A 26,932-nucleotide genomic window follows, 5' to 3' on the forward strand; every position below is an offset into this window, starting at 1 on the left:
TATGGCATCCGGTCCCAGTGGAAACAGTGGCTGACTTTATTTTGGGGGGCTCCAAAATCATTGCAGATGGTGATTGCAGCCATGGAATTAACAGACGCTTACTCCTTGGAAGAAAAGTTATGCCCAACCTAGACAGCATCTTAAAAAGCAGAGACATCACTTTGCCAACAAAGTTCCTTCTAGTCAAGGCTATGGTTTTTCTAGTAGTCAGGTATGGATGTGAGATTTGGACTATAAAAAACGCCGAGCACCAAAAATTGATGCTTTTGAACTGTGGTGTTGGAGAAGACTCTTGAGAGTCCCTTGGACTGCAAGGAGATCCAACCAGTCCATCCTAAAGGAGATCAGTCCTGGGTGTTCATTGGAAGGACTGATGCTGAAGCTGAAATTCCAATACTTTGGCCACCTGATGCGAAGAGCTGACTCATTTGAAAAGACCCTGATGCTGGCAAATATTGAAGGCGGGAGACAGGGACAACAGAGGATGGATGGTTGGATGGCATCACTGACACAATAGGCATGAGTTTGAGTAAACTCTGGGAGTTGGTGATGGACAGGGAGGCCTGGCATGCTGTGGTCCATGGGATTGCAAAGAGTTGAACATGACTGAGCAACTGAACTGAACTGAATTTCCAAGGTCTTTTTTTTTTTTATTATTTATCTATTTATTGCCTGTGCTGGGTCTTCGTTGCTGCACTTGGGCTCTCTCTAGTTGTGGAGAACAGGGGTACTGTTCATTGCGGTGAGTCGGCTTCTCTTGGTGGTTTCTCTCCTTGCGGAGCACAATCTCTAGGCGTGCAGGCTTCAGCAGTTGCAGCTCCCGGGGTCCAGAGCGCAGGCTCAGTAGTGGTGGTGCACGGATTTAGTTACCACGTGGCATGTGGGATCTTCCAGACCAGGGACTGAACCTGTGTCTCCTCCATTGGCAGGTGGATTCTTGACCATTCTGAGCCACAAGGAGCCCAGGCTGTAGCTTTTGCACTGAACAAACACTCGCCTGCTTTTCCTCCTTCCCTCCTTTCCTCAGTTTTGACATGGACAGGAATCTGAAATAAAGGAGTATCCTGGGTATTAATTTCCTGTTTCATATCCAAGTCACCCAGTGAGGAAGCAGGCCTCCATTTGTATGTGTGACCATCCCCCACCTCTCTCTCTGAGTTTTCTTGTTTTTTTGTTGTTGTTTTTTAAATAGTATTACCCTCCCAGCCCAACAGTAGAAACTCTGCCAGCATTTCCATTAGGAAGCTCATTTTTCAGGGTCTTTTAACCAAACCATAAAACTTTATTCTTCCTATTAAGCAGAATCCTAAAATGATCTTGGCTTGCTGTCAAGTTCTTTTTTTTTTAATAAATGTATTAAGGAAAATTATCAATTAAAGGCAAAAAATCAATCATTTTATTTCTACTTTTTCTCAGAGGACTGTCTTAGTCTGTGCTATCCTCGAAAGGTACCTCATACGAAGCTTGTCCCTACTCAGCACAGTGACTTGGATAGGAGCTAAAAGGACTTAAATCTGCATTTTAAATATTTAAAATCAATAATAAAATGCCTTGTATTCACATAATCCTGGTTGGCTCATGGGTCTATTTATAAAATGGAGCAGTCAGTTAATATGCCTCTTCAGAATTCAGAGAGCCGTCAGTTGTGGATGTCTGTAAAGTATCTTATTTAGCAGCTTTTTAAGCTTACTTTTTAGCAGCTCCCTATTAAACCGGACTCTTCCATTCTGCCCAGTTGCAGTGATATGTCATCCTGCCCTAACGTGCCATGGAGCCGCACAGCAAGAATGAGTTGTAACATTCACCCACAGTGTAGTTATGGGGATTTCTCCTTTGTTTCTTCTTGACTGCACAACCATTCATCCTGGATGATTTAAACGGTGGTTTTCAAACTGTGCCTGGGAATCTGGAGGAGTTTCTTTGGGCCCCAGTGTTGGGCTTGGAGAGTGGGAAAGCTGAGTGTATCCCCCTCCCCATACCCCCTGCCCACTTAAGCCAGTTTCATATTTACCATTTTTGTATCTTAGACTTTGGCATTAGATTTCATTTATAAATATTGGAAGATTGAGGGTCTGGGCTGTAGAGGTAACAAACCAATGACTTATTTGGCCTGCAAAGTTTTTGAAAACGCAGCTAGAACATGGCCACCTTGGGCAGGGGATCCCCAACCCGGCTGCGTGCTGGTGGCCACCACCCTGAGTGTTGCTGCAGACATTAGCTGGCTGTGAGAGGCATGGAGCTTGCCCCTGGACATGACTCACTCAGGGAGAGCATCCATGCAGGACATCAGAGCCAATCCCAAGGTTTTCGTTTTAACCATTAGTTCTGTGTCTCATGCCTACATGAAGTTCTAAGCGAAGCTGCAGATGTGTGGAAACATGGCGAGGTTGGGCCTCATTTCCCCTTGGTCTCGCTCCCAAGGAAGCGCTGAGCAGCTGAGGGAGACGGGCCGCACAGGAGTCTTGGGGTTGCATGCCGGGAGCAGCCAGGAGCCTCAGGAGTTAGGAAATCAGAGCAGGTTACCGCTGGACACAGAGCTGGAAGCTCACACGGGCCAGCCCTCCGTCTGTGGGGGAAGAGAAAGCCTTCCTCATCGCAGCTTCTAGGTGAAGGACCGGCCCCAGGACACACACTCCACCCCTGTCTCCACCAAGCCACCTCCACCCTGAGTGCCTGCCCCATCACCCAGCCTTGTTTATCTAGACCATTGCTGATTAATTAACCCCTTGGTTTCTTGCAGGAGACCAGTCAGGGGATGAAAACATTACTCAGATGCTCAAGCGAGCCCACGACTGCCGGAAGACGGCTGAGAACGCCGCCAAGGCCTTGCTCATGAAGCTGGACGGCAGCTGCGGGGGCGCCTTCGCGGTGGCCGGCTGCAGCGGGCAGCCCTGGGAGAGCCTGTCCTCCAACAGCCATACCAGGTAGTCCACGCTCCTGCCGCGCCGGGTGGGCGTCCACCGGCTCCACTGGCCAAGCTCAAGGACTGCGAGGCTCAAGGGTGGCAGGCTGCGCCCTCCCGAGAGTTGGGATCTGAGTGGGAGAGCTGGAAAGTGCCTTCTCATGTTGCCGCCCAGAGGGAAGGGGGGGGGAACCATGTTGCTTTCTGTCCTGTGCCCTTTCCCACTTTGTTCTGCCCTGCATTTCCTAACAGTCCTTGATTTTCCAGAAGCATCTGGGGTGGTGAAGGCCCATGTGCTGCAAATGGTCCTGAAGCATCCAAGCCCCAGACCGCCTCCTAGTTCCAGGCTGCGTTCTCTCCCTTCCTCCTGTGCCTGTGTCCTTCGTAAACCCTTCTCAGGCAACAGGCTTCCCTTCTCCCACCTTTTGCCCTGTAGAGTGAGGCCATATTCATAGCATGTGTTTAGCAGATGCTTCGCATGAACTGGGGTTCAAGTTCAGTATCTGTGAATCTAGAAAACTGAAGCGGGTGCTTGAACAAGATGGGGAGGGAAACAGTGAACACCTTGCTAAGCATAATTTGCTGAAGCGGTTGGATTCCACTGGGTGTGGATGGAGAGTCATAATGAAATGTTTTCCAATGATCTTCTCATGTCTTGTCACCAAAATCCCTAAAAACATGAATGCCTTCCCTTTTTCTTTCTTTTTTTTAATTGATTTACAATATTGTATTAGTTTCTGGTATACAGCTAGTGATTCATATATATCAGATCAGATCAGATCAGTCGCTCAGTCGTGTCCGACTCTTTGCGACCCCCATGAATCGCAGCACGCCAGGCCTCCCTGTCCATCACCAACTCCCGGAGTTCACTGAGACTCACGTCCATCGAGTCAGTGATGCCATCCAGCCATGTGTATATATATATTTCTTCATATTCTTTTCCATTTTAGTTTAATATATAATATTGAATATAGTTTTCTGTGCTATACAGTAGGACCTTATTATTTGTTTATGTGATATATAGTGATTTGTATCTACTAACCCCAAACTCCTAATTTATGTCTCCCACCTCCTTCCCACTTTGGTAGGCATAAGTTTGCTTTCTATGTCTGTGAGTCTATTTCTGTTTCATAAATAAGTTCATTTGTATCATATTTTAGATTCTGCATAGAAGTGATAGCATATATTTGTCTTTCTCTGTCTTACTTCACTTAGTGTGATAATCCCTAGGTCCATCTATGTTGCTGCAAATAGAATGCCTTCCCTTTATGTTCCAGTTCTGTCTAGAAAGTACTTTGTTAGAGATTCTCATGTAATAACCACATCACAAAAGATAGGAAGAGTAATGACCCCATTTTTACAGGTGAGAGAGACTTGGCTCAGAGATGTGTGAGTGGCCTGCCGACATAAAGTCACATAACTGACAGCTCAGAGGGGTGTTCAGACCCAAGCCCAGGCTGTGGCACCAAGCGTATTCTTTTCACTAGGCCAGGTTGGAGCTTATGACTTAAAAAATGCTGTTTGCTTACAGATCAAGCAACCAAAACCACATAAGGGTGTATTCAATCTCAAGGGCAAAAGAAGAAATACTGATGTTTTGTTCGGTACCTGAAGGGAACATAATGATCCCAGCTGTCTCTCCTGCTGGCAGGACCCCGGCTATCTGCCCAAGTGCAGACTTACCTGTTCTGGACCTGGTGCCTCAGGAAAGGCGACATTCCCAGTAACACACTTGGCCAGGTGCCCACAGACACAAGGGAGTTATTTCCTTTTGACTCCAGCAACAGTTGTCTTATTCAAGGAAGCAAAGCACAGATGATCATTTATTTATTTTCTTTTTTTTTAATTTAAATTTATTCATCTTAATTGGAGGCTAATTACTTTACAATATTGTATTGGTTTTGTCATACATCAGCATGAATCTGCCACGGGTGTACCCGTGTTCCCCATCCTGACCCCTCCTCCCACCTCCCTCCCCGTACCATCCCTCTGGGTCGTCCCAGTACACCAGCCCCAAGCATTCTGTATCCTGCATCGAACCTGGACTGGCAATTCATTTCTTGTATGATATTATACATGTTTCAGTGCCATTCTCCCAAATCATCCCACCCTCTCCCTCTCCCACAGAGTCCAAAAGACTGTTCTATACATCAGTGTCTCTTTTGCTGTCTCGTACACAGGGTTATCGTTACCATCTTTCTAAATTCCATATATATGCATTAGTGTACTGTATTGGTGTTTTTCTTTCTGGCTTACTTCACTCTGTATAATAGGCTGCAGTTTCATCCACCTCATTAGAACTGATTCAAATGTATTCTTTTTAATGGCTGAGTAATACTCCATTGTGTATATGTACCACAGCTTTCTTATCCATTCATCTGCTGATGGACAAAACCAGATTATTTTGTTTAAACTCATAAAGCAGATGCTCTTCTTAATGACTTTTCCAGATGTAGATAATCTGTAATTTCCACATTCATTTAGAATAGAAATGCAGTTCTCACATTGTCAGTAAATTCTGTTCTGTTGAATTAGTGAGCACAAGAGTTGGGTTGACAGGAATAGTGTGCTGTTTCAATAGCTTATAAGGGGTTTCTTACAGGTTTTTAGCTCACGCCTCCCCACCCACAAAATAATTATTACCTGCGAAATATATAAATAAAAATAATACTTTAATCTAAGTCAGATTCAAATGTAGAGCCAGGCAGGAGTGGGAACATTTTCTCTCCAGACCTTCAGTGGAGACTGTAAGGGTGCATATTGCTTAGAAATATTTTAATGTATAGATGAGCCTTGATTTTGAGACAGTCTTCTTCAGTTCAGTTCAGTCACTCAGTCGTGTCCAACTCTTTGCGACCCCATGAATTGCAGCACGCCAGGCCTCCCTGTCCATCACCAACTCCCGGAGTTCACTCAAACTCACTTCCATCGAGTTGGTGATGCCATCCAGCCATCTCATCCTCTGTCGTCCCCTTCTCCTCCTGCCCCCAATCCCTCCCAGCATCAGAGTCTTTTCCAATGAGTCAACTCTTCGCATGAGGTGGCCAAAGTACTGGAGTTTCAGCTTTAGCATCATTCCTTCCAAAGAACACCCAGGACTGATCTCCTTCAGAATGGACCGGTTGGATCTCCTTGCAGTCCAAGGGACTCTGGAGTCTTCTCCAACGCCACAGGTCAAAAGCATCAATTCTTCGGTGCTCAGATTTCTTCACAGTCCAACTCTCACATCCATACATGACCACTGTAAAAACCACAGTCTTGACTAGACGGATCTTTGTTGGCAAAGTAATGTCTCTGCTTTTCAATATGCTATCTAGGTTGGTCATAACTTTCCAAGGAGTAAGCGTCTTTTAATTTCATAGCTGCAATCACCATCTGCAGTAATTTTGGAGCCCAGAAAAATAAAGTCTGACACTGTTTCCCCATCTATTTGCCACGAGGTGATGGGACCAGATGCTATGATCTTCGTTTTCTGAATGTTGCACTTTAAGCCAATTTTTTCACTCTCCTCTTTCACTTTCATCAAGAGGCTTTTCAGTTCCTCTTCACTTTCTGCCATAAGGGTGGTGTCATCTGCATATCTGAGTTTATATTTCTCCCGGTATTCTTGATTCCAGCTTGTGCTTCTTCCAGCCCAGCATTTCTCATGATGTACTCTGCATAGAAGTTAAATAAGCAGGGTGACAATATACAGCCTTGACGTACTCCTTTTCCTCTTTGGAACCAGTCTGTTGTTCCATGTTCAGTTCTAACTGTTGATTCCTGACCTAAGAAGCTTAATTTGAGGTGATGTATTTCTGTAGATTGAGATTGCTCAGAACATAGTTTCTATTTGCAAGGATGACCTCGTTAAAGATTGCCCGTATGAATTAAATTCAGTCTTAAACAGATCTTCCCATCAAAGTACAGAGGGCTTACAGAGGTCAGATTTCACTCAATTCTCCTTAAAAATTCCCTTTCACATTCCCACCCAAATCAGAGCTGCTCAGTGGGTACAAAGGAACCACACGCCAGGCATTCATGTGGCAGCACACATTCCTGGGACCTGACACAAGCAGCCTGCTGATTATGTTCAGTGCGGCTCAGGAAAAAAAGTACCCCCAAAAAAGAGAAGTCCCAAACCACCAGACGCTTTCATAATTATAAGTGATTTTGTTTGTAAATCTTGGCGTTCCACCCAGCCTTCCCAGCTTGTCAAGATTACGGACGAAAGACAGACTGGAGGCCTCCGAGGTGGAGCTGTATGTGGCTCCGCCAGTCCCCTCCCCTCCCGCTGTAGCCAGCTGGCAGAGAGACTTCTAATCAGAGTGCCAGCCATTGGTCCCCCAGGTCTCAGGAAAGGAATGCTGAGTGCCAGGCTTCAGACTGGTAGTACACAGCAGCTCCCGATAGCTGAAAAGTCGTGGTTTTGGAACCGAGCAGCAGAGGGGCGGTTGCCAGGGAGGACAATGCACATGTAACCAGCCCAACGGCTGACTCTGTGGTCAGGAGCCCAGAGATGCTGCTCTCGCAGTTTTGAAACACTTTTTTTTTTTTTTTCTTGTAAAACTACAGCTGCGGCCTCATTAGAAAATATAATTGTCTTAACAGAGTAACCAGGTAATGTGGGTTGCCTGGAAAGCTTTATCAGTGTATCACAGCAGTGAGGCAAGTGGACTAAACTGCTAAGAAATGAGAATGGGAATTCTCAGTCAGACCTGCTCTTTTTGTCAAGCATTACACTTTCAGCTCATTGGTTAGAAGCACGATCATTGATCTAAATCTACAATAGGACAAGGGGCCAAGACAGCATCAGCCACAGCAAGTCTGCCCTTTTGGAGGCTGGGGTCCCTTCTCTCCTGCCAGCAGGTGCTGATCCTATGAGGCTGTGATTGCAGCCTTGCATTTAGCTTGGGAAACACCCAGGGAACTGGGGTTCCACCTGGCTGACCACTCACACTGAGGCCTGCTCCCTGGGTTCAAATGGAGAGTAGTGGAGCAGCAGAGGTGCCCAGCCCTCACCTTCCAAGATCTAAGATGAAGTTTCCCTGGAACAGAAAGAAAGACTGAGCAGAGTGGAATTGTGTCCACTGAAAGGGAGAATGGACTTGAAGCAGCCGTCCAGTTAGGATAAGCCTGTGCACCCCCTGCAAATCAGCTACCTTCCAGGAATGAGAGACTCGATCTGACTGTCAGAGTAGGCACGTCTACTTCCCTCTGAAAAAAGAGGTGCTTTCCCCACCCAAGTACCAGGAGAGTCTATCTGGAGTCTTTGGGACTTAGGCTTAGGAGTGCTCATCAGTTCTAAAGTCCAGCTCAGACACAGTCCTCCACATGATAGCGTGGTGTGCAGGCCTCCTGCAGAAATGTCCTGTCACTTATCATTTAGCTTCTGTGGGAACTAGAGAGTTGAAACGCTTTCCCTTTCCTTAAGACTTGCTGATTCCCAAAAAATGATATGCTCATTGTATTCAAAGTAAGCTTAACAACTGAAATCCAAGCATTACATAAAATTCCCCATGTGAGGACCCTCACTGAAAACAATATGGCGCACAGGCTGGAGAGTGTCTTCACAGATTCAGCCGCCCATTTTTTAATTACCTGCTAGCCCCTCGGTTGCCAGTGGCAGACGCATACTCAAATCTGGGGGTGGATATCGGGTCTCCCACACAGGAGCCGTGGACCCAGGCTGAGGGCAGAGGGCTCGGATGAGCAGGAGAACTAGACCTCACCTGGGTCCTGTGGCCCCCACACCTCCCTGCTGCAGGCCACTCCCCAGACGACAGAAAACCCGCACACCACCTCCATCAGTACACTGGGCTGACTGGTTTCACTGGCGTCAAGTAAGAAAATCCTAGGAAGGAACATCTTGCCCAGCTGGGCTCAAGTACCTCCCCAGTTATCTGTGGTCATGGCGGTTTCCACAGGAGCCTCGGGGGCAAAGAGAAGGGGAGGGTCCCAGGAGAAGGGGCAGGGTTGTGTCATCAGCAGACCGACACATGGCATCTTTAAAAATGTGACTCCATCTCATTTTACCCCGAAAAGGATCCTGTTTATTGGACTCTCGTGAATCTTGCCCTTTCCCTTCCCTTTCCCCTTAGTGTTGTTATATGTTTAGGCATCTCTGTGTGTGCCATTCTTCTCAGTAGTAGCTTCCCTGGTGGCTCAGCTGGTAAAGAATCCGCCTGCAATGCAGGAGACCCCGGTTCAATTCCTGGGTCAGGAAGATCCACTGGAGAAGGGATAGGCTACCCACTCCAGTATTCTTGAGCTTCCCTGGTGGCTCAGATGGTAAAGAATCCACCTGCAATGCAGGAGACCTGGGTTTGATCCCTGGGTTGGGAAGATCCCCAGGAGAAGGTATAGGCTACCCACTCCAGTGTTCCAGCCTGGAGAATTCCATGGACAGAGGAGCCTGGCAGGCTGCAGAATGGGGTTGCAAAGAGACAGACACGACTGAATGATTTTCACTTGTTGGATGTTCTTACTTGTTGACTTCCCTGGTGGCTCAGATGGTAAAGCATCTGTCTACAATGCGGGAGACCCGGATTCGATCCCTGGGTTGGGAAGATCCCCTGGAGAAGGAAATGGCAATCCACTCCAGGACTATTGCCTGGAAAATCCCATGGACAGAGGAGCCTGGTAGGCTACAGCCCATGGGGTCGCAAAGAGTCAGACACGACTGCGCGACTTCACTTTCACTTTCACTATTATAATACTGCTGCGGTCTCCACCCTGTCCTTGTATCTGTGCCCCTGATGCAGTTTCTATGGGATCAAGTCTGAGAAGTAGAAGGTGCTGGCTCAAAAATGACTATTATTTCAAATGTCAACTAGTGCCACACACCTCCCCATACACGATCCAGCAACTGTGTGAGCACCTCTGCCTCCTTTGCTGAAACTGGATAATATACATTTTAAAAATTTGGTCAATCTCTAAGCAAAAAAAAAATACCCTTAATATTTTACTTTGTACCTCTTAATTATTAATGACGTTGGAAATCATTTACAGTCATCCCTCGATATCCTCGAGGGATTGGTTCTGGACCTCTGTGGATACCAAAGTTCAAAGATGCTCAAGTCCCTTGTGTAAAACATTGTAATACTTGCATTAGAACCTACACACATCCTCTCATATATTTTAAATCATGTCTAAGTTACTTATATAATACCAAATATAATGTAAAAGCTATGTAAATAATTGTAAATAAAATGTAAATGCTATGTAAATAGTTGCCAGCACATGGCAAATTGAAGTTTTGCTCTTTGGAACTTCCTGGATTTTTTTTCTTTTTTTTCTTTTTTTTTTTTTCTTTTATTCTCAAAAATTTTACACCTGAGGTTGGCTAACTCCGCAGATGCAGAATTCATAGATAGGGAGTGCTGACTGTAAAGTGTTTAATTTTTTTAATGTCAGAGAAATTATTAGCAGCAGTGGAAGTATCAGATCTATGTGGTGGTTATCTCCGTATGTTATCAGCAACCAAATCAGGAGCAGGTTAATATTTGTTTTAGAGATGCCTGGTTTCCAACACTATCATAACAGCACCTTATAAATAGCTGCAGAAATATCATCTGTCTCCTAACTGTGTCGCTCATTTTGCCTTCCACTGTCGGCTAAGCTGAAAGCAGAAAGTGCTTGAGGACTGTAGTTATCTGCTGGCAGGTTTTACGTACCCGTATAATCTCAGAGGATCCGTTCCAGGACTCACCACGGATTCCTCCAACCCCCATCATAAATGTAATACTATATATATATATATGTATGTATGTATATATATATATTTTTTTTTTTTAATTCCCGGCTGCGCTGAGTCTTTGTTGCTTTGCTCGGGCTTTCTCTAGTTGCAGCAATCAGGAGCTTCTTTTCATTACCTTGCGCGGGCTTCTCATTGCAGTGGCTTCTCTTGTTGCAGAGCACAAGCTGTATGTGTATGGGCTTCAGTATTTGCATCTCACAAGCTCTGGAGCATAGGCTCTGTACTTGGGGCATGCAGAATTAGTTGCTTCATGGCATGTGAGATTTTCCGGGACCAGGGATCAAACCTGTGACTCCTACATTGGCAGGCGGATTCTTATCCACTATGCTAGGAAAGTCCTATAGAACTATATTTATTTTTAAAAGATCCAGGTATGAGTGGTCCGCACAGTTTAAACTTGGTGTTTGAGCATCAGCTCTATTTTTTTTTTTTTTTTGGAAAATTTTTCCTGCCTGAACCACTTCTAGAGAATTCTTATAGTCATGTGAGAGCATCCGGACCTAGGAAGTTTGGGCTGTGTTGAGTATTTTTACTCCTTTGTGACAAAGAATTGTCAGAAAGGGGGTGGGGCATAGGTGGATACCCAGCACAACACTGAAAGGTTCAAGCAGTTGACAGAGAAGTGGGGCCCAATGTCACCTGGCCTGACCCCCACCACCCTTCAAATAAATTGTAAATGCTCAGCAGCTAGAAGGCCCCCCGGTGGCACGTGGTGAAAGTGAGATTGTAACTGGGAGCCATGTAAGACATTGAGAAAAACTTTAGGAGGAATCCATCTCGGGTTTTCAAGACAAAAGAAATGTTCTTTTCTGCCAAGACAAGATGAGGAAGGTGGAAAAAAAAGATGGGATTTTTTTCCCTATAAAGCAAGAGGGGAAGTTGTCTTGAGGACAAGCAGCAGACACAGTGGAGAGGGACAGAAAAGAGGCCATCTGAACTCCACTCTTGTATCCAGTCCCACCGCGATCAGGCAGGCAGGGGGTGGGGGCCCCAGGCCGGCCAGCAAGCGCTCCCCTCGCTGGAGGCCCCCATGCGGGCAGCGAGCGGACGTCCCGCAGGCCACTAATGGACTCGGAACCGAGCCAGCCGAGGGGAGCACAAGCAGAGCATCAGGGAAAGGAGAAACCCACGCAACCTGGCCTGGCTCCTGGAGAAACCAGAGCAAAACACCGGGCTTTCCTTCATCTGCCGCTCTCCCACCATCCGTCTCACCCTGGAGAGGAGGAGCCCAGCTCCCTCGGACAGTGACGTATCCCCCCTTGACAACTGTGCTCATCCTGCGGTCCTCCTGCATTCCCAGCCCGAGGGTTAATGGCTGACTTGCCCCCCGCCCGGCAGTGGCAGCCAGCTCTCTGGAGACGGCGCCTTTGTCTAAAGGAGGCTGAGAAAGGGCCGTGGCCTCCCCTCCACCCAGCGCTGTCAGAGCCATATTCCGGGTAGGACCGTGAGAGCACAGAGCAGAACTGTAATGAGCCTCGCCTGATCCGTTGCCCGCTGGGGTGTCCTGGAAGGAGAGGGAAGCCGCCCGGAGGGGCTGCCGGGCTGGGTGCTTATCTGGAATTAAACTTTCCCCTGGAAAAGCATTACAGCCCTGAGCTTTCCACAGGGGTAGAGACTGGAGGGGAGACCTTTTGCCCTTCTTTTCTGTTTCTTTCTCTTACTGGGGAGCACCAGTCCTGCTAAACAGAAAATATGCCAACATACTAACCTTTCAGGGCCTGCAGAATATTTGGAGAACTCTCTAGGTTCTACTGTCCTTTGAGTATTGAAGTAGTTTTTTAAATTTTTACTGAGGTATATTTGATTTATCATGCTGTGTTAATTACTGCTGTAGAGCAGAGTGACTCAGTTATACATACATATCCATTGTTTTCCACTACTGTTTATCACAGGATATTGAATATAGTCCCCTGGGCTATATAGTAGCACCTTGCTGTTTATCCATCCTATATACATCAGTTTTATATATCTGTATGTATTATGTATAATATATATATAAACCATACAGTTTATCCATTCTGTATACACCAAACGCACAGTGCTTCCCTCTCCCACCCCTCCTCCTTGGCAACCACCAGTCCATTCTCTATGTCCCTGTTTCCATTTCATCAGTTCAATTCAGTCACTCAGTTGTGTCTGACTCTGCGACCCCATGGAAGCCTATCTGTTTCATAGGTGGGTTCATTGGTGTCCCACTTCAGATGCCACATATAAGTGATATGGTATTTGTCTTTCTGATTTGCTTCACTTAGTATGATAATCTCTAGTTGCATCCACATTGCTGCAAATGGCATTATTTTGTACTTTTTGATGGCTAATATTTCATTTTATACACACACACCCCATATCTTCTTTATCCATTCGTCTGTTGCTTCCATCTCTTGGCTATTGTAAACAGTACTGCTATGAACATAGGGGTGCGTGTATCTTTGTGAATTATAGTTTTGTCCAGATACGTGTCCAAGAATAGGATTGCTGAATCATATGGTAATTCTGCTTTTAGGTTTCTGAGGCATCCCCGTACTGTTTACCACTGTGGCTGCACCAACTTACAGTCCCACCACTTAGGTAGGGGAGTTCCCTTTTCTCCACACACTCACCAGCATTTACTATTTGTAAACTTTTTGATGATGGCCATGCTGACCGGTGTACGTTACCTTCAGTTTGTAGGAAATATCTTTTTTTAAGTGACAGGAATCAGGGGGTACCTCCAGGATGTTCTGTGTCTTTTTTTAAATTATGTATTTATTATACATGGTTGCACTGGTTCTTCACTGCTGTGAGTGGGCATTCTCTAGTTGTGGAGAGAGGGGCTGCTCTCCAGTTGCAGCACACGGGCTTCTCCTGGTGGTGGCGTCTCTTGTTACGGAGCACAGGCTCTAGGTTCGTGGGCTTCCGCAGTTGCAGCCCGTGGGCCCCGGCGTTGCGGCAGGGGGGCTTAGCTGCTGTGCGGCATGTGCAGGCCTCCCAGACCAGGGGTGGAAGCTGTGTCCCCTGCGCTGGCAGGAAGCCTCCCGTCTGCTGCACCACCAGGGAAGCCCAAGTGTGTTGCATTTCTAAAAAGGCATTTCAAAGAAGACATGAAAAAAAGCCACCCAGGTATTAGTTTATCTCTGGGTTTTCTGTATATTTAAAATTTTCCAAAGTGACTTTTCATAAAAAGAAGTTGTAAAGTGAACTTCTCGTGGCGAGTCTCAGCTTCATGGGAGAGGATTTTCCTACCTGAAGCCTTCTCCCCACTCACTGGAAAAAAAGTGTTGCTATTTCCCAGCACCGTGCTGTCTAAACATGCCGTGTCTGGGAGGACATCTCCTCCCTCAGTCATGTGGAATGCGCTGTGAACACTGCCACCACTTCAGTTCACTCTAATTTTGTTCACGTGTGGAACCTTAGGCCATAGGCATCTATCCCTCCACACTGTGTTGACAATCCACGCAGGCGAGCTCTGAGTCCTCCTGGGTGGTTCTTTGTGAGGCATGCCTGTCACCGAGCTTTACTGAAGAAGGCTGAGGTGCTGAGGGGGGACCCTGTCTCCTCAAGACAAGTCACTCTTGGACAGCTGTCATCCACAGACACCCCGCCGGCTCCCCGCGCCCTCTGCTGGCAGTACCGGTTGCTGTTTCATGCTTCCCTTGCTCTGCTTTGTTTATGACGTCGCACCCGAAGTGTTCCAACTAGAGGGCGTTGCTGCTTGTCCCGTCTCATCCTTTTTAAAATACAGCTTGAGAACACAGCATTGATTGATGAATAATTCTTAACCTCCTTCCTGTCTTCTCAGCTTCCACCTTCTCTCCAGAGCTTGTTACAATAGCCCCCAAAAGGGTTCCCTGTCTCTGACCTTGCCTCCCTGCATCCCACCTCAGTACAGCAGACAAAGGGAGCCTGTTAAAATGTAAGGTGAATCCTGTCACTGCTCTAGTACAGACCCTCTGGGGGCTTCTAAATCTAATTCTGGAGAGAAAACACAACCCTATGAGGCCCTATGAGACTTGGCATTCTGCCCCACACTCTCTGACCAGCTCTCCCCCCTCACCTCCAATGGACACGTGTAAGTAACCATCACCACCTCTAACGAGGTGTTGTGTGTAGGTCAGACTGATCTCGCTCCGTCCTGATGGAGTCAGGGATGGTAGGGGGCCCCAGAGAGTCTGTGGTAATCGGGAGCTTTTATGCTGGCCGGAGTTCTCTGACTTGAAGACTACCAGAGCCCTAGGGAATCCTCTTCCTCATGTGTGTGGACTACCATCCCTTCCACCCTTCCCTCTCTGGAAGCCTCAACTTCTTGATAATGTGTCACAGACAAGAATGGGACGTTCTTGTCACATCGAGGTTGTGAGGAGATTTCATCTGCTGACTGGGGGCCTGTTAGCCCTGTTGCTGTGAGGTGAGGAGGGCAGGCCTGGGCTCGGGGCAGTGGAACAGCCTGCGGATACCAGTCCCTGCTCCTGGCTCAGCACCTCACAATGGAAATCTTGGGGAGAGGCGACGTCAGCCTAGGCCCAGCCGCACCAGGTTCCAGCCACGAAATGTCTCAGAACCTCCACTTCAAGTTCTGTAACGGCAGAGATGATGATGCCAAGCTGGCCTGTTTGATGACAGCTAAATAGGCCCCTTGCTTGTTTATCTGCCATCTTTCCAAAGCCAGTTCCATGCGGGCTATGTCCAGTGCAGGGGCGTCCAGAGAAACCCCTGTAGGTCTTGAGAGCCAGGCTGCAGTTTTCTTGTGCTGCTCACCCTGCCGTGGGACTCTGGAACCCACAGAAACATGCATGGCCTGTCACATTCCCGGGGCTCGGGCCTAGGTGCTCCTTAGGACAGCCAGCCCCTGCTTAGCATTCCCACAGTGTGGGTGGCCAAGGGCCCCTCAGACCAGCCTGTGTCCCTGTGAAGGATTTATATTCATCCATGATGGGGGAGGAACGGCCGCGGAGGCCTGGGGGCGCCCTGCTTTCCGAGCTGTGGCAATACTACGCACAGAAGGTGCCCCCACTGCCCTTCTTTCCCACAGAAGGTGCCCCCACTGCCCTTCTTTCTGGCTCCCGCCCCCTGGGGCGCCATCAGCGGCCTGGGGCGTGTGTATGCACAGTGCGTGTGCACGCACACACACAGTCTGCAGGTCATACTACAGATACTTTGTTCTTCACCTCGCTCTGTTCCTTTACCGTATCCCTTTTGTTAAGTCTTGTCTAAAAGCACACCTATTTTGTTTCATTTTTAATTTAAACTTTTTATTTTTTATTGGGGTATAGCTGATTAATATTATGATAGTTTCAGGTGAACAGCGAAAGGACTCAGTCATACATATATGTGTATCTATTCTCCCCCAAACTGCCGTCCCTTCCAGGCTGCCAATAACATTGAGCAGAGTTCCCTGTGCTATACAGGAGGTCCTTGTTGGTTATCCATTTTTAATATAGCAGTGTGTACAGCTATTCTTATGACATATTTTTCATCCTGTTTCCTCAAACTCTCTCCACCATTGTCATAATTATTTCCATAATGTCTACATAATTTTCTTCTTTTTGATATATACTGTAATTCACTAAACCTTATATTCCACGAAACATCTTTGTATGTGTGTATCTTTTTGCTTCTGTGGAATTGTTTCCTTAGAATTCATTTCTAGAGTCCACATATTGTCTTAAAGGGTGTTGACATTTCCGATATTCTTCACATCGTTTCTTTCCCAAAAGGTGGTATCGATGTCCAGTGCTAGGAAGAATGCTTCTTGGTGTTGATGTTTTGGCATACCAGCCAGGTGCTATTGGGAGAGGAGGGTGTGGAGAAGAATGACGAGGAAAAGAGCTGTTAGCAGTCACTGGAGATGCAGTGAGGTGGTTTGTTTTGTCTTCTCAGCACGACCAGCTCCACAGCCAGCAGCTGTGACACGGAGTTCACTAAAGAAGACGAGCAAAGGCTGAAGGACTATATCCAGCAGCTCAGGAACGACAGGGCAGCGGTCAAGCTGACCATGCTGGAGCTGGAGAGCATCCACATCGACCCTCTCAGCTACGACGTCAAGCCCCGGGGAGACAGCCAGCGACTAGACCTGGAAAACGCGGTGCTGATGCAGGAGCTCATGGCCATGAAGGTATCCGTGGCAGGGGGCGGGGAGGCCTTTTCTCAAACCCTCATCCCGGGGGAGGAGCCAAGATGGCGGAGGAGTAGGACGGGGAGAACACTTTCTCCCCCACAAATTCATCAAAAGAGCATTTAAACGTCGAGTAAATTCCACAAAACAACTTCTGAATGCCGGCAGAGGACATCAGGCACCCAGAAAAGCAACCCAACTCTTCGAAAGGAGGTAGGAGAAAATATTAAAAACAAAAAAAAAGAGACAAAAGAGGGAGGGACGGAGTTCCGTCCCGGGAAGGGAATCTTAAAAAGAGAGAAGTTTCCAAACATCAGGAAACCTTCTCACTGCCGAATCTGTGCCGAGCTTTGGAAGCACAGAGGGCAACATAACAGGGAGAAAAAATAAATATACAATTTAAAACTCGCAGATTGCGAGCCCTACAGTAACTCCCCCAGCAGAGAAGCAGCGCAGACGCCTGCATCCGCCATTAGCAAACCGGGGCTGGGCAGGGAGGCGCAGCGTGGGCTGCATCGCTGAGAGTAAGAATCTGGCCTGAATACCCTGAGCGCTATCTGAGCGAAATAATTTGGGCTAGCAAACCAGACTGTGGGATACCTACCACGCGAAAAGCCAGCCCTAACCTAAGACCGCCAGGCCCGCGCACGGAACAAAGGACTGAACAGAGATAGCCGGCTGCAGACCTTCCCCCTCCAGTGACAGGCAGCCAGAGCCGGAAGGGGGCAATCGCAGCCCCAGAGAGACATTATCTATAAAATTGTAAGCAGGCTTCTTTGCTAACTAAAACTTCTTGGGGGTCTGGACGGTCAATATCTGCCTGAGAAGGTGCGCCGGTTTTACATCCAGATAACCGAGTGGCGGGGAGGCGATAAGTCGCAGCATTGGCGCTCGCCTGGGAAGAGCAAATTGGCGCTCGGACCTGGGAAGAGCACAAAACGCAGGCCCAACTGAGTCTGCGCCTCTGAGGACTACCCGAGTGCCTGAACCTGAGCGGCTTGGACCTGGGAGGTGCATGCAGCCCAGGGCCAGCCTCGGATTGTTCCCGGCGGAACAACCTAGAGTCCGAGCAGTGTGGACAGGGAGGCTACACGCGCCGTGAGCAGGGGCAGACCCAGGGTGGCTGAGGCATTGCGAGCCCACGCCAGTGTTATTTGTTTGCAGCATCCCTCCCTCCCTCCCCACAGCGCGACTGAACAAGTAAGCCTAAAAAAAAAAAAAAAAAGTGTCCTCCACCGTGCCCTTTGAGTCAGGGCGGAAACCAGATACTGAAGAGACTAGCAAACAGAAGAAGATATAACAGAGGGAAACGCCTTGGAAGCTACAGGCAATAGATCAAAACCCTGTGGTTACTACGGACTACATAGGAAGGGGCCTATAGATCTTGAGAAATATAAATCTGACCAAGGAACTAGCCAAAAATGAACTGAACCCACAACACCCAAAAAAAAAAAAAAAAGTCCTAGATATATTTTTATTATTTTTACGATCATTCTTTCTTTTTTTTTAATTAAAAAAAAAAAATTTAAGTCCTCTATTGTTCCTTTAATTTTCACTTTTATAACCTATTACTTTGCAAAAAAAAAAAAAGACCCTAATTTTTTTCTTCTTCAGCAAACTTCATATATATATATTTTATAATTTTTTGACCTTGTTTTTTTTGTTTGTTTGTTTTTGTTTTTTTCTTCTTTTCTTTAACATTGTATTTTTGAAATCCCAAACTCTACTCTAGATTTTTAATTTTCGCTTTTTGGTATATGTTATCAATTTTGTACCTATAGTTTTTCTTTATATAATTTCTGTGACTTTTTTTTTTTTTCTTCTTCTCTGTTTCTTTCTCTTCTTCTTTTATATAACATGGTATATCTGAAATTCCAAACTTTACTCTAGATTTTTAATTTATGCTTTTTGGTATTTGATATCAATTTTGTACCTGTATTTTCTTTATAATTTTTGTGACATTGTTCGTATTTGTTTGTTTGTTTTCTCTCTTTATTTTTCTTCTTCTTCTTTTTTTTTTTTTTTTTTTAACATTGTATTTTTGAAATTCCAAACTCTACTCTAGATTTTTAATTTTTGCTTTCTGGTATTAGTTATCAATTTTGTACCTGTACTTTCTTTATAATTTTCGCGACCTTGTTTGTTTTTGTTTGTTCGTTTTTCTCTCTTTCTTTTCCTTCTTCTTTTCTTTAACATCGTATTTTTGAAATGCCAAACTCTACTCTAGATGTTTAATTTTCGCTTTCTGGTATTAGTTATCAATTTTGTACCTGTACTTTCTTTATAATTTTCGCGACCTTGTTTGTTTTCGTTTGTTTGTTCTTTCTCTCTTTCTTTTCCTTCTTCTTTTCTTTAACATCGTATTTTTGAAATTCCAAACTCTACTCTAGATTTTTAATTTTTGCTTTTATGTATTTGTTACCAATTTTGTACCTTTAAGGACCCAATCTTCAGGACCCATTTTTCACTAGGGAGTGAGATTACTGGCTTGACTGCTCTCTCTCCCTTTGGACCCTCCTTTTTCTCCACCAGGTCGCCTGTGTCTCCTCCCTAACCCCTCTCTACTCTACCCAACTCTGTGAATTTCTGTGTGTTCCAGACGGTGGAGAACACTTAGGGAACTGATTACTGGCTGGATCTGTCTCCCTCCTTTTCATTCCCCCCTTTTATCCTTCTGGCCACCTCTGTTACCTTCCTCCTTCTTCTCTTCTCTGTATAACCCCGTGAACATCTCTGAGTGGTCCAGTTGTGGAGTGCACATAAGGAAGTGACTACTGGCTAGCCCACTCTCTCCACTATTGATTCACCTCATCTCATTTGGGTCACCTCTAACTCCCTCCTCCCTCTTCTCTTCTCCATGTAACCCTGTGAACCTCTCTGAGTGACCCTCACTGTAGAGAAACTTATCATCTTTAATGTAGATGTTTTATCAATGGTGCTGTATAGAAGGAGAAGTTTTGAAACTACTGTAAAAATAAGACCGATAATCGGAAGCAGGAGACTTAAGTCCAAACCCTGACTCCAGGGAACTCCTGACTCCAAGGAACATTCATTCACAGGAGCTCATCAAATGCCTCCATACCGACACTGAAACCAAGCACCACACAAGGGCCAATAAGTTCCAGGGCAAGACATACCAAGCAAATTCTCCAGCAACAAAGGAACACAGCCCTGAGCTTCAAGATACAGGCTGCCCAAAGTCACCCCAAAACTATAGACATCTCATAACTCATTACTGGACATTTCATTGCACTCCAGAGAGAAGAAATACAGCTCCACCCACCAGAACACCGACACAAGCTTCCCTAACCAGGAAACCTTGACAAGCCACCTGTACAAACCCACACACAGCGAGGAAACACCACAATAAAGAGAACTCCACAAACTGCCAGAATACAGAAAGGACACCCCAAACTCAGCAATTTAAACAAGATGAAGAGACAGAGGAATACTCAGCAGATAAAGGAACAGGATAAATGCCCACCAAACCAAACAAAAGAGGAAGAGATAGGGAATCTACCTGATAAAGAATTCCGAATAATGATAGTGAAATTGATCCAAAATCTTGAAACTAAAATGGAATCACAGATAAATAGCCTGGAGACAAGGATTGAGAAGATGCAAGAAAGGTTTAACAAGGACCTAGAAGAAATAAAAAAGAGTCAATATATAATGAATAATGCAATAAGTGAAATTAAAAACACTCTGGAGGCAACAAATAGTAGAATAACAGAGGCAGAAGACAGGATTAGTGAATTAGAAGATAGAATGGTAGAAATAAATGAATCAGAGAGGATAAAAGAAAAACGAATTAAAAGAAATGAGGACAATCTCAGAGACCTCCAGGACAATATTAAACGCTACAACATTCGAATCATAGGGGTTCCAGAAGAAGAAGACAAAAAGAAAGACCATGAGAAAATACTTGAGGAGATAATAGTGGAAAACTTCCCTAAAATGGGGAAGGAAATAATCACCCAAGTCCAAGAAACCCAGAGAGTACCAAACAGGATAAACCCAAGGCGAAACACCCCAAGACACATATTAATCAAATTAACAAAGATCAAACACAAAGAACAAATATTAAAAGCAGCAAGGGAAAAACAACAAATAACACACAAGGGAATTCCCATAAGGATAACAGCTGATCTTTCAATAGAAACTCTTCAAGCCAGGAGGGAATGGCAAGACATACTTAAAATGATGAAAGAAAATAACCTACAGCCCAGATTATTGTACCCAGCAAGGATCTCATTCAAGTATGAAGGAGAAATCAAAAGCTTTTCAGACAAGCAAAAGCTGAGAGAATTCTGCACCACCAAACCAGCTCTCCAACAAATACTAAAGGATATTCTCTAGACAGGAAACACAAAAACGGTGTATAAACTCGAACCCAAAACAATAAAGTAAATGGCAACGGGAACATACTTATCAGTAATTACCTTAAACGTAAATGGTTTGAATGCCCCAACCAAAAGACAAAGACTGGCTGAATGGATACAAAAACAAGACCCCTACATATGTTGTCTACAAGAGACCCACCTCAAAACAGGGGACACATACAGACTGAAAGTGAAGGGCTGGAAAAAGATTTTCCATGCAAATAGGGACCAAAAGAAAGCAGGAGTAGCAATACTCATATCAGATAAAATAGACTTTAAAACAAAGGCTGTGAAAAGAGACAAAGAAGGTCACTACATAATGATCAAAGGATCAATCCAAGAAGAAGATATAACAATTATAAATATATATGCACCCAACACGGGAGCACCACAGTACGTAAGACAACTGCTAACAAGTATGAAAGGAGAAATTAACAATAACACAATAATAGTGGGAGACCTTAATACCCCACTTACACCTATGGATAGATCAACTAAACAGAAAATTAACAAGGAAACACAAACTTTAAACGATACAATAGACCAGTTAGACCTAATTGATATCTATAGGTCATTTCATCCCAAAACAATGAATTTCACCTTTTTCTCAAGCGCACATGGAACCTTCTCCAGGATAGATCACATCCTGGGCCATAAAGCTAGCCTTGGTAAATTCAAAAAGATAGAAATCATTCCAAGCATTTTTTCTGACCACAATGCAGTAAGATTAGATCTCAATTACAGGAGAAAAACTATTAAAAATTCCAACATATGGAGGCTGAACAACACGCTGCTGAATAACCAACAAATCACAGAAGAAATCAAAAAAGAAATCAAAATTTGCATAGAAACGAATGAAAATGAAAACACAACAACCCAAAACCTGTGGGACACGGTAAAAGCAGTCCTAAGGGGAAAGTTCATAGCAATACAGGCACACCTCAAGAAACAAGAAAAAAGTCAAATAAATAACCTAACTCTACACCTAAAGCAACTAGAAAAGGAAGAAATGAAGAACCCCAGGGTTAGTAGAAGGAAAGAAATCTTAAAAATTAGAGCAGAAATAAATGCAAAAGAAACAAAAGAGACCATAGCAAAAATCAACAAAACCAAAAGCTGGTTCTTTGAAAGGATAAATAAAATTGACAAACCATTAGCCAGACTCATCAAGAAACAAAGGGAGAAAAATCAAATCAACAAAATTAGAAACGAAAATGGAGAGATCACAACAGACAACACAGAAATACAAAGGATCATAAGAGACTACTATCAACAATTATATGCCAATAAAATGGACAACGTGGAAGAAATGGACAAATTCTTAGAAAAGTACAACTTTCCAAAACTGGACCAGGAAGAAATAGAAAATCTTAACAGACCCATCACAAGCATGGAAATTGAAACTGTAATCAAAAATCTTCCAGCAAACAAAAGCCCCGGTCCAGACGGCTTCACAGCTGAATTCTACCAAAAATTTAGAGAAGAGCTAACACCTATCCTGCTCAAACTCTTCCAGAAAATTGCAGAGGAAGGTAAACTTCCAAACTCATTCTATGAGGCCACCATCACCCTAATACCAAAACCTGACAAAGATCCCACAAAAAAAGAAAACTACAGGCCAATATCACTGATGAACATAGATGCAAAAATCCTTAACAAAATTCTAGCAATCAGAATCCAACAACACATTAAAAAGATCATACACCATGATCAAGTGGGCTTTATCCCAGGGATGCAAGGATTCTTCAATATCCGCAAATCAGTCAATGTAATACACCACATTAACAAATTGAAAAATAAAAACCATATGATTATCTCAATAGATGCAGAGAAAGCCTTTGACAAAATTCAACATCCATTTATGATAAAAACTCTCCAGAAAGCAGGAATAGAAGGAACATACCTCAACATAATAAAAGCTATATATGACAAACCCACTGCAAACATTATCCTCAATGGTGAAAAATTGAAAGCATTTCCTCTAAAGTCAGGAACAAGACAAGGGTGCCCACTTTCACCATTACTATTCAACATAGTTTTGGAAGTTTTGGCCACAGCAATCAGAGCAGAAAAAGAAATCAAAGGAATCCAAATTGGAAAAGAAGAAGTAAAACTCTCACTATTTGCAGATGACATGATCCTCTACATAGAAAACCCTAAAGAGTCCACCAGAAAATTACTAGAAATAATCAATGACTACAGTAAAGTTGCAGGATATAAAATCAACACACAGAAATCCCTTGCATTCCTATACACTAATAATGAGAAAACAGAAAGAGAAATTAAGGAAACAATTCCATTCACCATTGCAACGGAAAGAATAAAATACTTAGGAATATATCTACCTAAAGAAACTAAAGACCTATATATAGAAAACTATAAAACACTGGTGAAAGAAATCAAAGAGGACACTAATAGATGGAGAAATATACCATGTTCATGGATTGGAAGAATCAATATAGTGAAAATGAGTATACTACCCAAAGCAATTTATAGATTCAACGCAATCCCTATCAAGCTACCAACAGTATTCTTCACAGAGCTAGAACAAATAATTTCACAATTTGTATGGAAATACAAAAAACCTCGAATAGCCAAAGCGATCTTGAGAAAGAAGAATGGAACTGGAGGAATCAACCTACCTGACTTCAGGCTCTACTACAAAGCCACAGTTATCAAGACAGTATGGTACTGGCACAAAGACAGAAATATTGATCAATGGAATAAAATAGAAAGCCCAGAGATAAATCCACGCACATATGGACACCTTATCTTCGACAAAGGAGGCAAGAATATACAATGGATTAAAGACAATCTCTTTAACAAGTGGTGCTGGGAAATCTGGTCAACCACTTGTAAAAGAATGAAACTGGACCACTTTCTAACACCATACACAAAAATAAACTCAAAATGGATTAAAGATCTAAACGTAAGACCAGAAACTATAAAACTCCTAGAGGAGAACATAGGCAAAACACTCTCCGACATACATCACAGCAGGATCCTCTATGACCCACCTCCCAGAATATTGGAAATAAAAACAAAAATAAACAAATGGGACCTAATTAACCTTAAAAGCTTCTGCACATCAAAGGAAACTATTAGCAAGGTGAAAAGACAGCCTTCAGAATGGGAGAAAATAATAGCAAATGAAGCAACCGACAAACAACTAATCTCAAAAATATACAAGCAACTCCTACAGCTCAACTCCAGAAAAATAAACGACCCAATCAAAAAATGGGCCAAAGAACTAAATAGACATTTCTCCAAAAAAGACATACAGATGGCTAATAAACACATGAAAAGATGCTCAACATCACTCATTATCAGAGAAATGCAAATCAAAACCACTATGAGGTACCATTTCACACCAGTCAGAATGGCTGCGATCCAAAAGTCTACAAATAATAAATGCTGGAGAGGGTGTGGAGAAAAGGGAACCCTCTTACACTGTTGGTGGGAATGCAAACTAGTACAGCCACTATGGAGAACAGTGTGGAGATTCCTTAAAAAACTGGAAATAGAACTGCCTTATGATCCAGCAACCCCACTGCTGGGCATACACACTGAGGAAACCAGAAGGGAAAGAGACACGTGTACCCCAATGTTCATCGCAGCACTGTTTATAATAGCCAAGACATGGAAGCAACCTAGATGTCCATCAGCAGATGAATGGATAAGAAAGCTGTGGTACATATACACAATGGAGTATTACTCAGCCATTAAAAAGAATACATTTGAATCAGTTCTAACGAGGTGGATGAAACTGGAGCCTATTATACAGAGTGAAGTAAGCCAGAAGGAAAAACATAAATACAGTATTCTAACGCATATATATGGAATTTAGAAAGATGGTAACAATAACCCTGTGTACGAGACAGCAAAAGAGACACTGATGTATAGAACAGTCTTATGGACTCTGTGGGAGAGGGAGAGGGTGGGAAGATTTGGGAGAATGACATTGTAACATGTAAAATATCATGTAAGAAACTAGTTGCCAGTCCAGGTTCGATCCACGATACTGGATGCTTGGGGCTAGTGCACTGGGACGACCCAGAGGGATGGTATGGGGAGGGAGGAGGGAGGAGGGTTCAGGATGGGGAACACATGTATACCTGTGGTGGATTCATTTTGATATTTGTCAAAACTAATACAATTATGTAAAGTTTAAAAATAAAATAAAATTAAAAAAAAAAAAAAAAAAAAACCCTCATCCCCTGCACTCCACTATCATCAGGAGGAAACATAAAAAGGCCCCTCGAAAGCTGGTCAGCCATCCGTGTTCAGTTGCCTCTCCACAGGAGGACAGCCAGAACCTCGTGTGTAGACAGGAGTGGTTTCAGTATGTCCGGGGTCCCTCGAGCTGGAAGTGCTCCTAGAGAGGTGCCCTGAGCTCTAGAGAAGCCTCAGGGGGTCCCAGGCCAGAATGGAGCACCTCGTCCCCAGGAGAAGCCAGAAGAGGCCTCTGCGGGGTGAAACAGCCTCCGATCGGTCTCCAGAATGCTTGCAGGTGCTTCCCGGGTGGATGCTGATGTTAAGGTGAGGCGGGGAGAACAGGGAGAGGCCAGGGCAGCGTTTGGACAGGAGCCCTGGTTTCCTGACCTGCTTGTCCGTTTGGTGCTGTGTGGGGCACCAACAGCCACCTTCCCCATCACACCCCAGGTGCCAGTTCGCCCTCGGTGGAGTTCTTGTCTTCTGGGTGGTCCTGGGTCGTCCTGGGTAGAGATATCCCTGTAGACACTTGTGGCCTTAGACCTGCTCGGACCTGCAGGTTTCAGAGGTTTAGGACTGGTCTTTGTTATATTCTTGGCTGAGAGTTCCTGTTGTTCATTTATGCATCCTTCAGGTTTGTCCTCTGATTCCTCAAAGGAGGCTTTTCTTTGCTTTTCCCACCCAAAACCTGAGTGAGGACACACGTGGCCTGGCCGCCCCTCCAGGAGGCAGCCTTCAAGTCTCCTCTGCGAGCTAGTGCTCCCGTCGGGCTCCCCGGCCCGGCTGCCCGCCCCGCCCTTGTGCAGGTGCTGAAAGCCCAGGTCCTGGGCCCCCTCCCCACCCGAGGCCTCAGGGAGCGGCACTGTGGCTGCCTCATCTTTCCTCTTGGGCGAACGCCCGCTTCATCTCCGGCACCCACGCATTCATCTCTCCTTCTCTCAAGCTTGCGTCTGTGTGTTCTGGGCTTGACTGTCCACATTAGCTCAGGAAACAGTGTTGCCAGCACCTTAAGAATCCTGTTTCTAGTGGCAAAAGATGAGACGGTTCAGTGTGTGGAAACACCTTTCATCCTGGTTTTATGTCATCGTCAGGAAAGGTTTGCATCGTCTTTTGAGCAGTTGCTCGGCACATTGCCTTCTCCATGGCTAATACTGTCCCTGAGTATAACTAGCCGTGCTGGGTGCCCTCCAGGTGTTGCCCCACACTGGAGCTGAGACCATCTCCTCCCGGGTCTGGCTTACCCAAGACAGCACAGCAGGCCTGTGGCTTGTTAGCTCAGAAGAGGGTCACTTCAGGGGTGACCACAGTCAGTGAGTGACTTGGTGAATCCCTCCTGAGGGATTCAGTGTATGAAGTGACTCAGCGTATGAAGAATCCTTTTAAGTAGGATCACAGAAAGACCTGGGGAGACTGACCAGGTGTTCATGGGGTGGGGGACTGTAGCTTGGTGCTTACCTGGCCTCTGAGCTGGATGTCGTGGGTTCAAACTCAGGCTCCATAATTTACGCAGTATGGGGGCTGAAAAGAGATTGTGGGCTCTGCTCACCTCAGTGTCCCATCCATGAATGGAGATATTCATAGTACCTAGCTCAGGGTGGGAGGACTTA

General features: G+C 45.0%; 1 protein-coding gene across 3 annotated transcripts in view; it reads left to right on the top strand.

The window, feature by feature from the left end:
- The window catches only part of MCC (MCC regulator of WNT signaling pathway), a 533,511-nt gene that overhangs the window by 482,113 nt on the left and 24,466 nt on the right, over window positions 1–26,932 (top strand). For all 3 annotated transcript variants that reach the window (XM_010808842.4, XM_059890654.1, NM_001083523.1), the window contains 2 exons: window positions 2,741–2,924; window positions 16,497–16,731. In XM_010808842.4, coding sequence (XP_010807144.1) covers window positions 2,741–2,924; window positions 16,497–16,731 — 419 coding nt within the window. The remainder of the gene's footprint in view (window positions 1–2,740; window positions 2,925–16,496; window positions 16,732–26,932) is intronic.

This window comes from Bos taurus, chromosome 10, assembly GCF_002263795.3.
Source record: "Bos taurus isolate L1 Dominette 01449 registration number 42190680 breed Hereford chromosome 10, ARS-UCD2.0, whole genome shotgun sequence".
NCBI classification, from domain to species: Eukaryota; Metazoa; Chordata; class Mammalia; order Artiodactyla; family Bovidae; genus Bos; species Bos taurus.